The following is a 19078-nucleotide window of genomic DNA, read 5'->3' on the forward strand; positions in this document are numbered from 1 at the left end:
TGATCTGTCCTGGTGACTCGCACACAAGATACAGCCCATCCTTCCAAGGCCAGGTCAGCACCTCCACAGGCAACTCCATCAGCACCAGGTACCTGCAGTGGAGCAGACTGAAGGCGAGTGACCCAGCCGGGCATTACTGTGGGAGGGACACAGTGAGGGGAAGGCTGTGTGAGCCCAGACGGCTGTGAAGTCTGCAGTAAAGAGAACCAAGTTTCTCAGGGGAAACAGACAGAGAGGCTCTTTCAGACACTCTTGTCCCCCAATGACAATCAGTCATCACATCTTCTGACCCCCGTCACCTAAACCTAACTGGAGGCTCTGCTGCCTCCACAGAGCAGCTCAGCTCCTCACAACTCAGGGTCCCAGCCAACCCGCAGGACACGGGAGCGGGGACAGCGGACGTCTGAGGCTCTCCCAGCAGAGGCCAGTGTGAGAGCCCACAGGCGACCCCATCTCAGTGCTGAAGAGAGTGGAGCTTTTCACAGACGCTCAGGCGCCAGACAAGGTCGCCCCTCCCCACGTCCCTCAGCCTGGTGCAGGGGCCCAGCCAGAGCACCTCGGAAACAAATTACATGAGAAGACCCAGACGGGCAAGGAAGGCGTGGAGCCCCCCCGCGCACGCAGTGACCGCGTGCTGGCCGTCCTTGCGCCCCATAGTGCAGTGAGGTTCCCTCTGCAGGACGGTGACTGGCTGTGGGGCCCGTCTGGCTCTGTGTCGGAGACTCCGCGGCACCCGTGTGCACAGCAGGCGCTCGGGCACGTCCGAGTGAGCGGTGTCTGTCCCTGCCTGCGCGTCTGTGCGTCTGCGTTTGGGGGCCTGGGGTGCAGGGTAGCGACACCTTCCTTTGTATCAGTCATCACCCCAAGGTGGGAAAATACTGAATAGTTTTACTTGTGAAACTCACGGGGTCACATTTAATTCTATCCTTTCAAGGACAGCTATTTGCTGAGCCCTACGCCTTCTTCGTTATAAATTGAGTGTGTGACCAAACGGGGGCTCCTCTCACTCTGTCCGAGACTCTGAAACATGAGTGGAGCCCTGGACACGGGGGTGCAGCTGGGACACGCTGGGGGAGGGTGGGAAGGGCGTCCCCGGTGGCTCCTCTGCCAGCAGGGTGGCAGCTCCACCCGTTCGCACCTGTCTCCTCTCTGCCCAGGAGCTCTGTACTTGCCAAAGCCTCACGTCCCTGCCACCCCTCACCTTCTGCACAAACGCACCCCGATCCACCCACGTGCACCACACAAGAGTCACAGCAGGTCTGTGGGCCCAGCACTGCAAGAGAGAGAAGCATCTTATTTAACCACAAGGTGCACAAGGCTGACGCCCCCATGGAGCTCAGATCAGCCACCTGGAGGGGCCCGGACAGGACTGTGACGTTCTAGAACGTTCCGGCTTCTGCAGGGTCCCCGGTGTAGTGAGGGGACAATCTGACCCGGAGGGCTCAGGGCCAGAGGGGAGGGAACGCCTCCAGTGCCGTCAGCTGCTCCTGCGAGGGTCCCCCAGCTGCCCAGAGCCTGTCCGGGCCCTCGTGAGCTCGCTGCACCCCCGGCCTGACTGGGCACCGTGATGGGGCCATGTCCCTGGGCTGTCCCTGTGAGGGTGACACGCAGGGCAGACGCTCCAGAGCACAGACTTGCCCAACAGAGAGGAGATGACCTGTCCGTGGCCCTGCTCTCTGCCACTCGCAGGGAGGCTGGGACAGAGCCTCGGGGCCAGGTCCTGTCTGCCCCAGGCTCAGTGCTCGGTGTCTGGGGGCAGGGGGACCACCGTCCCTCTAGGCCTCGGCGCCCAGCCCTACACCCAGGACCCAAGGGCGAGGGGCCCTGGATGAGCATCCGGGAGAGCACACGGCCTGTAAAAATGGGGCCTCCCAGCCTTGGCTCCTCCGCAGCGCAGGGCGTATCTGAGGACGCTGTGCCCTGAGAGGCTGGTCCTGATTTGGGGTGTCCCCATGCAGAGCACACGCAGCCCACAGCTCAGGCTCGCTGACCTCCCAGCACTGACTCCCTCCCCGACTGCACAGACCTGCGTCCCCACAGGGCTCAAGACCATGGGCGTGAATGCAAATCACCCAGCCCCACCCTCCCGGGGCTGAAAAGACGGCACTGGGCCGGCAGGACTCCAGTGCCCACCGTGGACACGCTGTGCTCCTCGCTCCTGCTGCTCACCCTCCCTCCCTGTGAGTGACCCGTCCAGGACGCCTCCGGGGGGAGACCCCTGACCCCCTGACGGAGCCTCACCTCCTGTCCTCTCTCCACAGGCTTCTGTCTCAGGCCACCCTGCAGGAGGCGGGCCCTGGGCTGGGGAAGCCATCCCAGACCCTCACGCTGACCTGCTCCTTCTCTGGGTTCTCCCTGAGCACAACTGGTGTGGGTGTCGGCTGGATCCGGCAGCCCCCGGGAGGCCCTGGCGTGGCTGGCACACGTGTGGTGGGACAATGACCCGTATTACAGCCCGTCTCTGAAGGGCAGGCTCACAATCTCCAAGGACACCTCCAGAGCCAGGTGGTTCTCACCATGACCAGCGTGGACCCTGCAGACACAGCCACGTGTTACTGTGCAAGGCTGGCTCAGAGGCACAGCCCGGGGGCCTCCTGGACAAGAACCTGGGGTCTCAGCGGGGCCCCCGAGTCCAAGGAACAGGAAAGAGGGCATGGGATTTCCTTCCAGGCTCTGCGGGTCCTGCCCCCTCCTGCAGCCTCGGAGCCCCAATTCCTTCTCTCCTCCCCCAGGAGACCCAGGGCCCTGTGGGTGGTGCAGACACATGAGGGCTGAATTCTGTTTCATGAACGTTCCCCTGACACGGTCAGTACATAGGGCGGCACTGTCACCCACCGGGTGTCACAGCCTCATGGGACCCTGTCCCTCCCCTGAGAGAACTCAAACACTCAGTCCACCTGAGTTCAAAGATGGGGTGTCATGTTCGAGGAGCCCCAGCAGATAAGGGAGCTGGGGGAGCTCAAGGACCTCAGACATGCGCTCCTCCTGCTGTGCAGAGGGACACAGAGGCCCAGGAGCCCCAGGAGGGGAGCAGCTTATGAAAGGGGGACCCACAGGGACGCTGTCCTCGCCGGGGAGTGTGCTGGGTGGCCCTGCACAAATGCACCTTGAGGGACCAACACGGGAGCCGTGACTGACAAACCCCGTTCCCAGGACTTCCCTGGGGCCCAGAGAGCCCAGGAGGAGCCTCGGTAACGACTCGCCCAGACCTGGAAAGGGAGCCGCCAGCTCTGACTCCAGAAGCACCTGCATCCAGTCTGACCAGCGATCGGGCAGAAAGGCAGCAAAGCCTCTCTCATGAGGTCTCAGGGTCGAGTAGGTGTGAAAAGGGAATCGTTGGGTTTTATGAAAACCCTCCCAGGACTAAGAATCACTGGAGTCTGCAAGTTACTAAACATGCAGAGAAAGAGAGAACTGGCCTGGTAGAGACCATGAGTGAGCCGGTGAGTCCACGGACCCAGAACCACAAGATTTTCAGGAAAGGTGCAAATCACGAAATGTGTCACAGGAAACAGTGATCATGACAATGAAAGTTTGGTGGAAAACCTAGATCCCTAGAAGAAAAGCAAACTAAAAATCAGAATTAATGAAAATTTAAAGGGTTATTGGCCTAAACGACATTAAAGGGAGCGAGGCGAAGATCCTGCAATGTCCTCACTACAACAGGACTGTCTCCAGGACGGATGGGACGTCCCCAAACATAAATGCAAAACCCTCAACAATGCCCGAGGGACCGTGACAGCACATTGGGAGGATGGTTTCCCTGGTCCAGTCGGGCTCGGTCCCGGAATGCAGGGACGGCTCACCTAGGGAACCAGGACCCGGGCCGCACCTCCTGCCCAGAATGAACCACAAACTGCACCCTCAGGAACCTGGTACAGAGACAAGAGGTGGGCGCGTAGGTAACCAGGGTACCTGCTGCCTCCCAAACCACATCAAATTACACCTAAAACAGAGCAACCGGCACTCAGAACCTCCTGAGCTCTAGCTGCACAGAGCCCTGCAACCAGGGGACTGAGAAGGAAGGAGACCAGGAGGGGCGGAGACGCGGGCAGATCAGGGCTGAGTCACAGACAAGGCCTCGGGCCCAGAACCGGTGCCTTGGTTTAAAACCGGGAGCGATAGCTCGGCGTGGACGTTACCCAGAGGGGCACCGGGTCCCAGCCCCACAGCAGGACCCCCGCCCAGGGTTCCAGGGTCCGGAAGAGAGGTCCCCATGACTTAGGGCTGGGAAAACCAAGGGGACTGTCACTGAGTGAGGGGAGGGAGGTCCTCTTAAAGGGCCTGCAGGGGACTCACTCAGACCCGTCCCTCTGAGCCCAGGGCCGGGCAGCAGCCTGAAAGGAGCCTGGGACATTCGGGGAGGAAGTAACTGCCTGAATTCGGGGCCAGAGGAGGATGGGCAGCTTTCTCCCAGGCAGAAGAGCTCAGAGGCCACGGCTCCTTTGGGGATCCTCCCCCACAGTCAGCAGGCAGGAGCCAGGCTTGAATCTCCAGCACCTGGCTCACTCCTTTTGCCCCACCCAGGTGATTCCCTGAGCACCTGCCCCTCCCACCTGCAGGCTCCTCCAGGCCATTTCCAGGGGCTTTTCTATGCAAGTGGCCTCTCTCCCCTCATCCTGGGGACTTTCCTAAAATCTCTCAAACAAGCAGCAGCGTGTTCCATGCACCTTGACAAGTGGCCCCAGGCCTGGCACTAGCAGCAGCCTGCATTGGTTCATGCCTTGGCCTCAACTGGACACCTCCAAGCCCAGCACAAGCCCCAGCCATCTAGGGACTGCTGTGTAGCTCATGCTGGGTGGCCCTGGGCAAGGAACTGGCACAGGCTGACTTTGCACCTCCCGGGAGGCCCCAGAGACAGTGCACCAGGTGCTCAGACTGGACCACGCTGGATTACAACCCTACCACATCCACGAGTGACACTCAAGGGGCCCACTTGGTGAACACAAAAGCTCCACTGAAGTAATCCTGCTCCCTAGGGGTGTCCCAAGCACAGCAGCTGGTCCTCACAGCCTGTTAACCTGGGGGTCAGTTCCTCCCAGTGATGCCAACAGCAACCAAGGCTCAACTACAGCAGGACAGTGCACACGGCCCACACAGGGGAGCACCAGAAGGCACAGCTCAGGGGACTGGGGAGGCTGGGCCCCTGGGCCCTACAGGACACCTACTGCACAGAGCCACTCTACCAATTCCAGGAGACACAGCAGCTCTACCTAATACATACAAACAAACACCCAGAAGCAGCCAAAATGTGGAGGCAAAGAAACATGTCACAAAGGGAAGATCAGAAGAAATCTCCAGAAGAGGAACTAAATGAGATAGAGCCAAGCAAGCCCTGGAGAGAGTTCAGAACAGTGGTTATAAGGATGCTCCGGGACCTCAGTGAGACCATTAAGGAAACTAGTGAGACCATCGGTCACATAATAAAGCACCAGTCAGAAGGGAAGGCCACAGGGCTGAGAGGAAGAATAATTTACAGGAATCGAGAGCAGAGTAGAGGACACTGAGAATCCCATCAGCAATTTGGAACATGAGGAACCAGAAAACACCACCCAGAAGAAAAAGAAGAAAAAATCCAGAAACGGGAAGGTGGTGGGAGGGGTCTCGGGGACAACTACAAGGGGCCCCACCTTCCCCTGTAACACTGTGGGAGGGACACAGTGAGGGGAGGTCAGTGTGAGCCAGACACAAGCCTCCCTGAGGGAGTGAGGGGGGCCGGGGTGCAAGAGTTTTGAGGACACCAGGGGGCGCTCAGGGACAGAGATCAGACCACCCAGCCCAGGAGCAGGTGCAGGGGAGGTGAAGTCCTGGGTCCCTGTCGACTCAGCAGCTTCCTCTGCTTCTGACATTTGCTCCTGGAACTTGTCCAGAGTCATGGTCGGGACACAGAACAGAAGACTCAGCACCAAACAGCTGGCCAATCTCCCAGAAGGTGACAGGCCTTGGTGGTCATTGCCCCAGTTCCCTGCACACAGTGACAATGCCGTGGGCTCTCTGCACACCGGGAGGGCCTCCCACCCATAGTGGCTTCAAATGTTGAGTGTGATGATGCCACAGTCACCAGGGCACAAGAGGACCCTCAGTTTTGACATAATCGAGGACTCAGGAGGTCCCGACAGGCCCATCAACCAGGAGCAATGACCTCAGAGATCAGGACAGGGGACGGGATCAGGGTGTGTTGTGTCAGGGAGTGAGGGCTGGTGGGGTCCCTGTGTGGAGCAGGGCCAACCAGAGATGGTTCCCCCTCTAGTCTGTCTCCCTCTGCACAGCCTCCTGACAGCCTTGTCCCCACGGACCACGTGCAACCTCTGGACTTAATTCCCTCCGGTACCTCTCTCAGGAACCTCCCCTGTGCATCTCTATCACGCCCTTTTCTATGATCATTTCCATTTTATTATATTTCATGTTAAATTTTCTAGGAGCCTAATCTAATGAAACATACTGACTATATTCTCAAGTAATTAACACTCTAAAGTAGAATTTAATGCATTAATATTCAGACTGAGCCTCAGCCCTAAGCAAGAAAGGCTGCTCTGCTGGGTCGGAGGTTAGGAGGTCAGAGCTCAGTGACCTTAGGTGGTCCATCCAATTTTGCTCTAGTGTCTCCAGTGCCATCTCCATTCATAACTGGGCTTCCTGAGGTCAGGCCCAAGAGAATGGCCCAACTCCTCCCTCCCGGACCTGAGCTGATGAGGATCTGACAGGACACCCACCTGTCACCATGGCCCCACCATGGGCTCCCCTCCAGCCATTGAAAGGTAAGCCACCTAATTCAGGCCCCACCTCCCAGGGAGAGGGAGAGGTCACTCCTGACCAGCTCGGACCCTGTTACTCATGGGTGTGCTATTGCTAATGGCAAGTGTCTGTTATAACTACTCCCCAATAGGATGTTGTCTGATTCCTGATATGACATCCCAGGGGAGGGATTCTAAGGCCAGTGAACTTGGGGATTTTTGAGGAACAGGAGGTGGACAATGGTATCAAAAGCATGGGTCCTGTCATCCTGTGTCACTCAGATTCCCCTCATCACTCAGATTTCCTGTGCCACTTGATAGTGGCCCAGAGCCCAACAGAGACTTCAGTTGTACCTCCCAGATCTCAGTGAACCTGACTCACCTTAGCTAACCTAGGACCACCTCACAGGTGATGCACAACCTTCTCCATTGTAGTGAGGACTCTGGGGCCACAGCTGGATACAGCCCTGAAGTGTGGGTAACACTGGAATACAGGGGATCATTGAGGCTCTCAACACATACAAGGAGTTCTGCTCTCTCACGGGGCAGGTGCAGCTGTGTCAGAAGTAGTTTCAGGGGAGCAATGGGAGCCAGTGGAAGGATCAGAGCCTTGAGGCTGTGTCACTGTTACCAGATGTGGCCTCATCAACAAACCCCAAACCTCCTATAATTCTGTATTTAGTGGATGAAAAGCTACCAGGACAAACAAATGCACAAGGAACCTCTCACCTTCACTGAGTTACTGACTTATCTGTAGGTTCACCCCTGAGATCTCTATATAGCAGGAGGACATGCAAATAGGGCCCCCTCTGCTCATAAAAACCAGCCCAGCCCTGACCCTGCAGCTCTGGGACAGGAGCCCAGCCCCAGGATCCCAGCTGTTCTCATTCCCTGACCAGGACTGAACACAGACCACTCACCATGGGGCTTGGGCTCAGCTGGGTTTTCCTTGTTGCTATTTTAAGAGGTAATTTATGGAGAACAAGAGACACTGAGTGTGTGAGTGGACAGGAGTGAGAGAAACAGTGGGCTTGTGAGAGTTTCCTGACCTGGACGTCTTTGTGTTTGCAGGTGTCCTGGGTGAGGTGCAGCTGGTGGAGTCTGGGGGAGCCGTGGTGAAGCCTGGGGGGTCTCTGAGACTCTCCTGTGCACCCTCTGGAATCACCTTCAGTAGCTACTACATGCACTGGGTCCGCCAGGCTCCAGGGAAGGGCCTGGAGTGGGTGGCAGCAATATGGTATGATGGAAGTAGCAAATATTATGCAGACTCTGTGAAGGGCCGATTCACCATCTCCAGAGACAACGCCAAGAACATGGTGTATCTGCAAATGAACAGCCTGAAATCTGAGGACTCGGCCGTGTATTACTGTGCAGCAGACACAGTGAGAGGAGGTCAGTGTGAGCCCAGACACAAACCTCCCTGCAGAAGGGGCTGAGGCCACCAGGATGCTCAGGGGCCTTTACACAAGGACCCTCCCAGGAGCAGGTGCAGTGGGCGGTTTGGGCTGTTTCCTGGCTGGTTTCCTCTTCAGGTCACAGTTTCCCTCAGGGAACCTCTCTGGATTCCTGATTCTGCGCTTTCCTCTGAGGTCCGTCATTTAGAAATGTCTCTTGTAAACAGAGACAATTCTCACATGGACAATAGGCAGAATGTCTTTTGCACTCACTCTTTTCCCCAAATGACAATTAATCGTGAAATCTTCTGACCACCATCACCTAAATCTAACAGGAGGCTCTGCTGACTCCACAGAGCAGCTCAGGCCCACACAGCTCAGGGTCCCAACTATCCAGCAGCAGGACACGTGGGTTCTGGAAGCGGGCACCTGAGGGGTGTGAACAGAAAGCTAGAGAAGAAAGACCCCGGTGGTGACACTCGCTGATTTGACATCATTCTCACAACACCAAGAGTAGGTGACACCAGGCCAAGGGAGAGGGACCCAGGATGACATGGTGCAAATGTCCAGGTTTAGGACAAACACACAACCAAGGGATTGGGATGTTTATCACGTACAGAGTTGAAATCTCTGGGAAGCACAGGAAAGGTCCTTCAGCAAGTCAGAGGGCATCTCGTGGAGCCAGGAGGGGAGCCTGGTTCATGGCTTTGATCTTGGCGAGGTGGTGGGGAGGGAGGAAATCTAATCCCAGAGTCTGGTGTGGTTTCAATCTCCCGAGGACATCTACAGAGGAGACCCCACCTTTCCTATCAGATTCCCATGTCGGGCAGACTGAGAGGAGGGAGGAATGAGCCATCAGTTGTCAGCAGTACATGAGAAGGAAAATAGAGTCTGGCTACAAATTTCTCTAAACAATTACAAAAAATGAGCAGAACTAGAGATAATGGCTCATGTGTGCACAAAAGACGGTCTACAGAAAATGAGAAACATGATAAAAATAAGCAAATGATGAGGATGGTGATGATGGTGATGATGGTAATGATGACGATGGTGATGATGGTGATTATGCTGCTGATGATAATGGTGATGGTGATGTTGGTGATGATGATGGTGATGGTGATATTGGTGATGATGATGATGGTGATTAAGATGATGGTGATGATGGTGGTGATGATGATGGTGATGATGCTGCTGATGATGCTGATGATGATGATGGTGGTGATGGTGATGATGATGGTGATGATGATGGTGATGATGGGGATGATGGGGATGATGATGATGGTGATGGGCTGAGACACGGGCCCTGGTCGATGAAGTGATGACCCCTCTTGCAGACACACCATCACCATGGCTCCTAGAGATGGGTGCCCCCTATTCCCTCTAAGAGTTGAGAGATTCATAAATGGGACCCCAATGAATTATGCAGCTGAGTGACCCATGGAGACACAATGTGGGTAATGACCAAAATGTGATCAAGTGCTAATCCCCTGGACCTCTGAACTTGTCACCTTGTAGACAGAGACACTGTGAGGATGTGCCTGTAGGTCACAGGGGATCCCCTTCCCACCAGTTTGCAATGACAGGTTCCTTATGTCTCTGGATCCCTGCCTGCAGCATCGGTAATGTCTCCATTCTAAGCAGCTCCTGTTCACAGTTACTCAGGGATTTCCTGGGATGATATAAGCTGTCTCCATCCTGCCCTGGGCTTCCTTCTGGGTCTTCACTGGAAGAGACTCTAAACCCATATGTCCAGTAACACTCTGTCCATGAGAATCAGGCATATTTCTGTCATGTGATCAAAACAAGTCCAGCATGCTCCCCTCACCCAGCTCCAAAGTCACGTCCAGATCTATGGGCAGTTTCCCAGCAGCTTCCACTCTGGTGCCAGAACCTGCTCCAGTCCCCGTGGCTGCTGCAGAGAATCAGCATGGACAGTGGGGCTCAGCATTACCTTGGGAGTTCTCTGTAAAAGACCCGAAATAAGATCCATTCAAGAAAATATTTAAAAATTGGCCCTTGTTAAAATGACATCCATTTTCTCACTAAAGACTCCATTGAGCAACTGAAAAGACAATTGTAAATATAAAGAATATATTTCCAAATCCCGTGTCTGGTGGGTGAATGTGGTCATTACACCCTAAGGACTTTGTATGTTATGGGGGAGAGACCAGCATCCTGTGAGCACAGTGACCGTCCCCAGGGGCAGAACAGAGGGAGGCTGGAAGGGAGGGTCACCTGGCAGGGTTGAAGTTCCCTTTCCTGTGAGAAGATCTATGAGAGGAATTCTCCCGATTTCGCTCACTCTGAACCCCGACATCACTGACAGCACCAGACTGAGAAATCAGGTCCATCTCCTGCCATAATCATTTCAACACAGGAGTTATTCTGAGCTGCACATATTCATAGTCACTGTTTTCATTTGTCTCTTCTCCACCTAAGACCATGACCAATTCTGACGTAATGAGTTGGGGGTCTCTGCCATCGGCCGTGGGCTTGCATAACGGAAGAGTTTGCACAGGAAGCTCTGGACACGACAGAATTTCCAACAGCAAGAAGCAGAATCTCCCTCCTCCCTGTGCCTGGGAGGGAGCTTCTCAGATCAAAGGAACCTCATAAATTAATACTGAAGACATTGATAATGGATCTTTGTTATGTTTTAAGTTGGCATAAACCTAAGACTTATTGCAGGAAAATATGAAATAAAAATTTTGATATTGTGGATATACTAGTGTTGTGATTCAGAAAGTTTCTCAAGAAATTGAATCCCTCTGAAACCTGTTTGCAAGATGCAGAGGTTAAAAGTGTGACCTGCTCATCTAGTCTCTGATTCTTCTTAATGCTGAGAAGGTGAGTCCATCCTTTCACCTCATTGCAATGAGCCTCATGAACCAGATGCCCCCTGTCTCTGACTTACATGCTGAGTGAGGCCCAGGGAAGAGGTGCCCCCAAGGGTCCCAGAATGACCAGGGCAGCCGGGCCTCAGTCCCCCCACTTATAAGGAAAAGGCTGCCCCACATGCAAATATCCCTTCAGGCTCTAGGGTAAATCCCTCCTGGGCTGTGGGGCTCACAGCTCCCTCCTCACACAGGGCTGAGGTCTCTGGGGAAGGCAGGGCCTTGGTCTAGAAGATGAGCCTGCTGGGTCTCCTCCTGTGCCTGGTGAAAGACTGTGGAGGTGAGGGTCTCAGACGTCAGACAGGGGTCTATGGGGGGTTGTGACTCCACGTGACTGACAGGTTCTTGTGCTCCTTTCCCCAGGTGTCCTGTCCCAGGTGCAGCTGCAGCAGTGGGGCCCAGGACTTGTGACACCCACAGAGACCATGTCCCTCACCTGTGCTGTGTATGAATCTCCATCACAACCAGTGGTTCCTGCTGGAGCTGGATCCTCCAGCCCCCAGGGAAGGGTCTGGAGTGGATGGGGTGCATATGTTATGATGGGAGCACTTACTACAGGCGGTCCCTCCAGAGCCGCACCTCCATCTCCAGAGACACGTCCAAGAACCAGTTCTCCCCGCAGCTGAGCTCTGTGACCCCAGAGAACACGGCCGTGTATTACTGTGCGAGGGACACAGTGAGGGGAGGTCAGGGTGAGCCAGACACAAACCTCCCTGCAGGAGGGGCTGAGGCCACCACGGTGCTCAGGGTCCCTGAACACAAGGACCCTCCAGCAGCAGGTGCAGTGGGCGGTTTGGGCTGTTTCCTGGGTGGTTTCCTCTTCAGGCCACAGTTTCCCTCAGGAACCTCTGTGGATTCCTGATTCTGCACTTTCCTCTTAGAAAAGTCTCCTGTACACAGAGACGACTTTCTCACATGGACAACAGGCAGAGAGTCTCTTTCAGACACTCTTTTCTCCAAAAGACAATTAGTCATCAAATCTTCTGAACAACCGTCACCTAAATCCAACAGGGGGCTCTGCTGACTCCACAGTGCAGCTCAGCTCTGCACACCTCAGGGTCTCAGCCAGCAGCTGGACATGCGGGTGCCGGACAGCAGGCACCAGTGGCATGTGACCCCAAAGCTAGAGAAGACAGACTGTGGAGGTGACGGTCAATGACTTGGCATCATGCTCACACCACGAAGAGTAGGTGACACCAGGCAGAGGCAGAGGGACCCACCCTCCTGGGGAATGGCTGTCTAGGCTGATGACGTCACATACACAGAGGGACGAGTCAAAGGTTTGTCAGTTCATGGGGGTGCTGCTGAGAGAGTACAGGCTGCTCAGCAGGTCGGAAATGGTTGGATCGGCCAGGGGAGGACACTGGTTCAGGTTTTCAATGTGGGTCAGGAGTGGGGACAGCGAGGGTCCTGCTCACAGGAGGGACTTGTGTGGTTTCAAGGTCCCACCTGCAGGACACAAGGGGCCTCCCCACTTTCTCTTCACATTTCACACGTATGCAGGAGAAGGGAGAGGGATGAACCCTGACATGTCAGCATCACCCATCAAGAGATAGGGCCTGACTACTTGTGCCCCTTAACACCCAGAAAGCAAGTGGTGATGATGGTGATGATGGTGATGATGACGGTGGTGATGGACTGAGGCAGGGGCCCTGGTCAATGAAATGATGGCCTCTCATAAAAACAAACCATCACCATGGCTCCTCCTGGGAGAGGTGTCCTCTCTTTCTTGTAAGAGTTGAGAGATTCATTTATGGGACCCCATTGAATTATGCAGCTGGATAATCCATGAAAGATCATGTGAGTAATAAACACATGGAGTCCAAGTGCTAATCTTCTAGTCCTGTGGAGTTGTCACGTTGTAGACAGAGACACTGTGAGGATGTGCCTGTAGGTAACAGGTGATCCCCTTCCCACCAGTTTGCAATGACAGGTTCCTTATGTCTCTGGATCCCTGCCTGCAGCATCGGTAATGTCTCTATTTCTAAGCAGCTCCTGTTCAGAATTACTCAGGGATTTCCTGGGATGATATAAGCTGTCTCCATCCTGCCCTGGGCTTCCTTCTGGGTCTTCACTGGAAGAGGCTCTAAACCCATATGTTCAGTAACACTCTGTCCATGAGAATCAGGCATGTTTCTGTCATGTGATCAAAACAAGTCCAGCATCCTCCCCTCACCCAGCTCCAAAGTCACGTCAGATCGATGGGGGGTTTCCCAGCAGCTTCCACTCTGGTCCCAGAACTTGCTCCAGTCCCTGTGGCTCCTGCAGAAAATCAGCCTGGACAGTGGGACTCAGCACTTTCTCGGGTGTTTGCTGTAAAAACACCCAAAATATGACCCATGGAAGAAAATAGTGATGAATTGAACTAGAATAAAAGTAAAAACATTTGTGACACCAAGTGTCCCATCAAGGGGATTAAATGACAAGCCTGCGCAGAGAGTGCATTTCCATAGTATGTGTCGGATGGGAGAATGTGTTCATTACATTAAGGACGGGAATGTTCTGGGGAGAGCCCAGCACCTCTGAGCACAGTGACTGTCCTCAGGGAAAGGACAGGGGGAGGCTGGGAGGGAGGGTCTCCTGTCAGGGTTGAAGGTCCCTTTCTTGTGGGAACATCTAAGCTGGGAACCATGGTCAGTAACCTCCCTCTGAACCCCAACATCACTGACAACACTAGACTGAGAAAAGAGGGCGGGGGAAGGCTCCTCGTGCCTGCAGGCTGAGGACCTGGCTCTAGGGCCCTGGCACTGAGGATGGTTATGCTCCTCCTGACCCCAGGTGGGAGCCCTGAGGCCAGCCTGTCCTTGCAGAGAATCTCCAGTGTGCAGGAGGCAGGACGGGGGCTGCCACCGTGTCAGACCGCCAGGAATGACATCCCTGTGGCAGACACACCTGCCTTGTCTCAGGAAGCTGGTTCAGACACCAGAGCGTCAGACTTGGGGCTCATAGTGGCCATGAGGGGGCACTGACATCCCCACAGGCCTGTCCCAGGAAGTCTCCTGGGGGATTTTAGGTGCAACCTTCACTGGAGAACCTTAAAATCCCACCTTCCATGCTCGTGGAGTGTGTCTCTCAGGAATCACAGACAAGCGACTAGAAAGATCAGACCAGCCCTGTGCCCCTGAGCCCGGGCCCAGGCATCGTTGTCCACCTGCGATCCCCAGATTTAAATGGGGAGGGAGGAGCCCTGCTGGCAGCTCAGACAGGTCCCAGGGAAAGTCATGCAAATGTGGCCCCTGCCCTGCCCAGGAAAAGCTGCCCAGCTCCTGTCCCTGCAGGTCCTGGACAGGAGCCCTCACCTGTGAGCCCCTCCTCCGTGTCCACACCATGGGGTCTGCACTCAGCTGGGCTGCCCTTCTCATCACTGTCCAAGGTGCGTCCCTGTGCAGGAGGCTCAGGGGGACTGGGCCACACGGGCAGTTCTCAGTCTGTGTCTCTGTGTTTGCAGGTGGCCTGTGCCAGGTCCAGCTGGTGGAGTCTGGGGGAGGCTTGGTGCAGCCCGGGGGGTCTCTGAGCCTCTCCTGCAAAGCCTCTGAATTCACCTTCACAAACTACAGCATGAACTGGGTCTGCCAGGCTCCAGGGAAGGGGCTGGAGTGGGTGGCAACTGGAAAAAATCAGTGGTATGCGCCCTCAGTCCAAGGAAGACTCACAATCTCCAGGGACAACCCTACAGGCACAGTCTCTCTTAAAATGACCAACATGAAATCTGAGGACTCGGCCATGTATTACTGTGTGAGGGACACAGTGAGGGGTGGTCCGTGTGAGCCACACACCAACCTCCCTGCAGGAGGGGCTGCGGCCACCAGGGCCCTCAGGACACACTGACCAGAGAACAGCCCAGGAGCAGGGCCAGAGGGAGGGCGGAGGGGCTGCCTGTAGGGAGCAGGGATTTCCCCTCAGGTCCCTCAGCTGCACCCAGGCCAGGTCCTGCTCTTCCCCTGGGGCTCTGATTCCTCATGTTCTCCCTGCAGACGACAGGCGAGCAGGTGACCTTGCTGTTTCAGGGGACACATCCGCCGTGACGCGGACCCTCCCGCTCCAGCCCCTGCAGGTCCTGTTCTCTCTGCTCACATCCCGAGTCGCAGCTTCTTAGAAATTAAACGTGTCCTTCACATGCCCCTCAGCCTTCCCACCAGAAGTGTTTCCTCCAGAACAATGAATTCTTCTCACACAAAAATATATCAAAATATTACTCACATCTTCGTGTTAGAAGCTACAAACACCCCAAAGTCCTGCCTTAGGACACCGGTTGTCCTTCATCTGTGATGGACGTTGGGTGGCTTCCCGTCTGGGCGACTGATTCCTGCCCAGTGAGTGGGCAGGGCAACACCTCTTCACACTCCGTCTTGGTCACTTGCAGGGACACCAGGGCTGGTTGCTCAGTCGAACAGGCTTCTCCTTCCATTTCTGGAGGGACCAACGTGCCGTTTCCCATGCAGCTGAAGGACGTCACCTTCCTATCAGGAGGGTGCAAGGCCTCCTTCCTCCCCTCACTCCCCAGCACGGGACCTGCTTCCTCTGGTTTGTTTCTCACGTAGTAGCCGTCCTACCAGGAGTGAGGAGGTTTCCTCTTGGGTTTCCAACGTGGACTCCTGAGGATTCGGGTGGACTCATGAGCCTGTTGACAGCTTTGTCCATTTCTGCGTCTGGGGTGGGGATTTCCAGGGGCCCCCAGGACATCAGGGGGTGCTAAGGTCATTCAGGTGCTTCTCACAAAATCCGTGGGGCACTCAGGATTCACCAGAGGACATCGATACCTTCAGGGTCCCCTCAAGACAACAGGGGGACACCAGGGACAACCAGGGGGTGATCAGGACAAGAGGGAGGCAGTCAAAACATCAGGAGACACTGTGGAGACAACCCTGATGCTGCTCCACAGGGACAGTGATGACCAAGGCCCACTCTCAGGGCCCTGTTCCTGCATCGACACCTGTTTTGCTCCTGAGAAGACCCCTGTCCAGTGTCCTCCATGGTCCTGCCCTCAGGGCTCAGGGCTGTGCTCTCACAGTGGGCACCAGAGGGTGTAGACCTGTGTGACCCTCCCCACATGGCGGGTCAGTGTGGCTGCAGGGACTGGACATGGGCCCCGGGTCTGACCTCCCAGGACCAGACAGAACCCTTCTCCTGTGGCGTCTGCAGGTCCCAGGCGCTGGGAGAACAGGAAACCACAGGGCGGGCTCTCTCCAGTCTTCATGTCCAGGGTGTTCGCTTTCCTGTTTGTGGAAGCTGGTCACACACTAGGTCAGGGTCAGTGTGGGGGCCCCGCCCATGTGCTGGGTACAGGCGAGAAGGGACATTTAGGGTCATTATGGTGAAAATCCTCCACAGAGTGTCTGTCTAATTTATTGAATAATAGAATCACAGCAGTGAAATTTGAGCCACACTCGGGGATATTTAGATGGGACCTTCAGCCAGAGGAACCTGAGGACATAAGAGGCCCCAGAGCCCCCGACAGCTTCTGGACCCAGAGGAGGGTCGGCTGTGTCCCTGCATCCGGCAGGTCCAGGGAGGGGTCCCTGTTGGCTCCATAAAGCCCTGCCTTGGGTTCTCCAGGCAGAGCCATTGGGATCCGGGGGGCCAGGTCCCTCTGTCCAGTGATGTCAAAAGCATGTGGGGTCCCCGAGGGAACATTCTGAGTCGGGCGCAGCCTTCACTCCTGGACTAGAGATGCTGAGAGGTCAGTGCCCTGGGAGCCCAGCAGGACCCCCCTCAGAGCATGGGCTGGGCAGCAGGGGGCGCTCAGGACCCAGGAGCCCGGGGCTGCTGCCCCAGGAGCAGGTGCAGGGCAGCTGGGCAGGGGTTTCCTCCGAGGGCCTGGTCTTCCTGGGAAATATCAATACAGCCTGAGAGATGGGCAGGGACTGATGATTTGCCCGTAAATATCGTGTTTCCCAGGAGCAGGTCTGTCCACTGATGAGCCCTAAGAACCACCCACAAAGCTCGTGGACCTGTGGCTTCTGCTCATCCGAATTGTAGGGACTGGCACAGGGAGGGGCTTAGTGACTCACTAGGGGCAGCATTTTGGAGACACTGATCCAGGAATGAGACATCCAGGTGTCAAAGGCCAGAGCTGGCCCAGGTGGTCCCCGTGTCACCCAAGGTGGGCTCACAAACAGGAGCAGGTCCTGAGGGTTGTTGCTCAGCGGGAGGCGCTGTGTCTGCCCAGAGCTCAGGGACCTGGCAGGGACACGGACCCTCCGACAAGGAGTAGGACCTGGGCCCTCAGGCTCCCACGGGCCATGGTCACCGTGTCTCCGTCTTCTCTCAGGTGGGGTCCAGCCCTCAGCTATGACATGCTCTGCCTCATGAATATGCAAATGAGCGGAGGGAGACTGGGTTTATGTGGACGAGTCTGTGCCCTGAGCACATCCCCACAGCTCACCCTCCCCTCCAGCAGAGCCCAGCACAGCCCCGCACCATGGACTGGACCTGGACAACCCTGCTCCTGGTGGCCGTGGCCACAGGTAAGGGCTCCCCAGGGATGGATGGAGGAGGGACCAGGGACAGTCAAGGGGGATTTCCTCTCACTCCTGTGTCCTCCCCGCAGGTGTCCACTCCCAGGTGCAGCTGGTACAGCCTGGGGCTGAGGTGAAGAAGCCTGGGGCCTCAGTGAAGGTCTCCTGCAAGGCTTCTGGGTACACCTTCACCAGCTACGTTATGCACTGGGTGCGACAGGCCCCAGGACAGGGGCTGGAGTGGATGGGGTGGATTTACCCTGGCGGTGGTAATACAAACTACGCCCAGAAGTTCCAGGGCAGAGTCTCCATGACCAGAGACACATCGACCAGCACAGCCTTCATGGAGCTGAGCCGACTGAGCACCGAGGACACGGCCGTGTATTTCTGTGCAAGAGACACACAGTGAGGGGAGGTCAGTGTGAGCCTGACACAAACCTCCCTGCAGGAGGGACTGAGGCCACCAGGGTGCTCAGGGGCCCTGAACACAAGGACCCTCCAGGAGCAGGTGCAGTGGGCGGTTTGTGTTATTTCCTGGCTGGTTTCCTCTTCCTGTCAGTTTCCCTCAGGAACCTCTGTGGATTCCTGATTCTGTGCTTTCCTCTGAAGTCTGTCCGCTAGAAGAGTCTGTTGTAACCAGAGAAAACTTTCTGACGTGGACAACAGGCAGAGAGTCTCTTTCAGACACTATTGGACTCAAATGACAATTAATCATCAATTTTTCTGTCCAACACTCACCTAAATCTAACTGGGGGCTCTGCTGACCCCACAGAGCAGCTCAGCCCCTCACAGCTCAGGGTCCCAGCCAGGAAGCAGCAGGACACGTGAGTGCAGGACAGGGGGCACCTGAGGGGTGTGAACAAAAAGCTAGAAAAGAAAGACCCCGGTGGTGACACTCATTGACCTATCATCATGGTCACAGCACCAAGACTAGGTGACATCAGGCAGAGGGAGAGGGACCCAGGACAACATGGTACAAATGTCCAGGTTTGGGACAAACACAAAACCAAGGGACAGAATGTTTATCACGTACAGAGTTTAAATCCCTGGGAAGCACAGGGAAGGCCCTTCAGCAAGTCAGAGGGGCTCTCGTGGAGCCAGGAGAGGGGACTGGCTCAGGGCTTTGATCTTGGTGAGGTGGTGGGGAGGGAGGAATTCTGCTCCCAAGGGCTGCTGTGGTTTCAATCTCCCCAGGACATCTACAGAGGAGACCCCAACTTTCCCATGAGATTCCCGAGTGGGGCAGACGGGCAAGAGGCAGGAATGAGCCGTCAGTTGTCAGCAGTCACAGGAGAGACAAAATAGAATCTGGCTCCAAATTTCACTGAACGATTATAAAAAATGAGCAGAAATTGAGATATAGGCTCATTATGTGTGTACAAAAGAAGGTCTACAGAACATGAGAAACATGATCATAAATAAGCAGATGATGATGATGATGATGATGGTGATGATGATTATGGTGATGATGGTGATGTGTTGAGACAGGGGATCTGGTCAAAAGAATGCAGGCCCCCCTTACAGACACACCATCACCGTGGCTCCTCCAGGGAGGGGTGTCCCTTCTTCTTCACTGTAAGAGTTGAGAGATTCATAAA

General features: G+C 55.5%; 1 gene segment (V, D, J or C); it reads left to right on the plus strand.

Moving 5' to 3' along the window:
- Positions 1–17443: 17443 nt before the first annotated feature.
- Positions 17444–17889, plus strand: LOC148093963 (immunoglobulin heavy variable 1-3-like). The segment is given in 2 exon segments: positions 17444–17489; positions 17573–17889. Coding segments are annotated over 2 exon segments (363 nt in total).
- The last annotated feature ends 1189 nt before the right edge of the window (positions 17890–19078 follow it).

Source organism: Miniopterus natalensis, chromosome 1, assembly GCF_054644295.1.
Source record: "Miniopterus natalensis isolate mMinNat1 chromosome 1, mMinNat1.hap1, whole genome shotgun sequence".
NCBI classification, from domain to species: Eukaryota; Metazoa; Chordata; class Mammalia; order Chiroptera; family Miniopteridae; genus Miniopterus; species Miniopterus natalensis.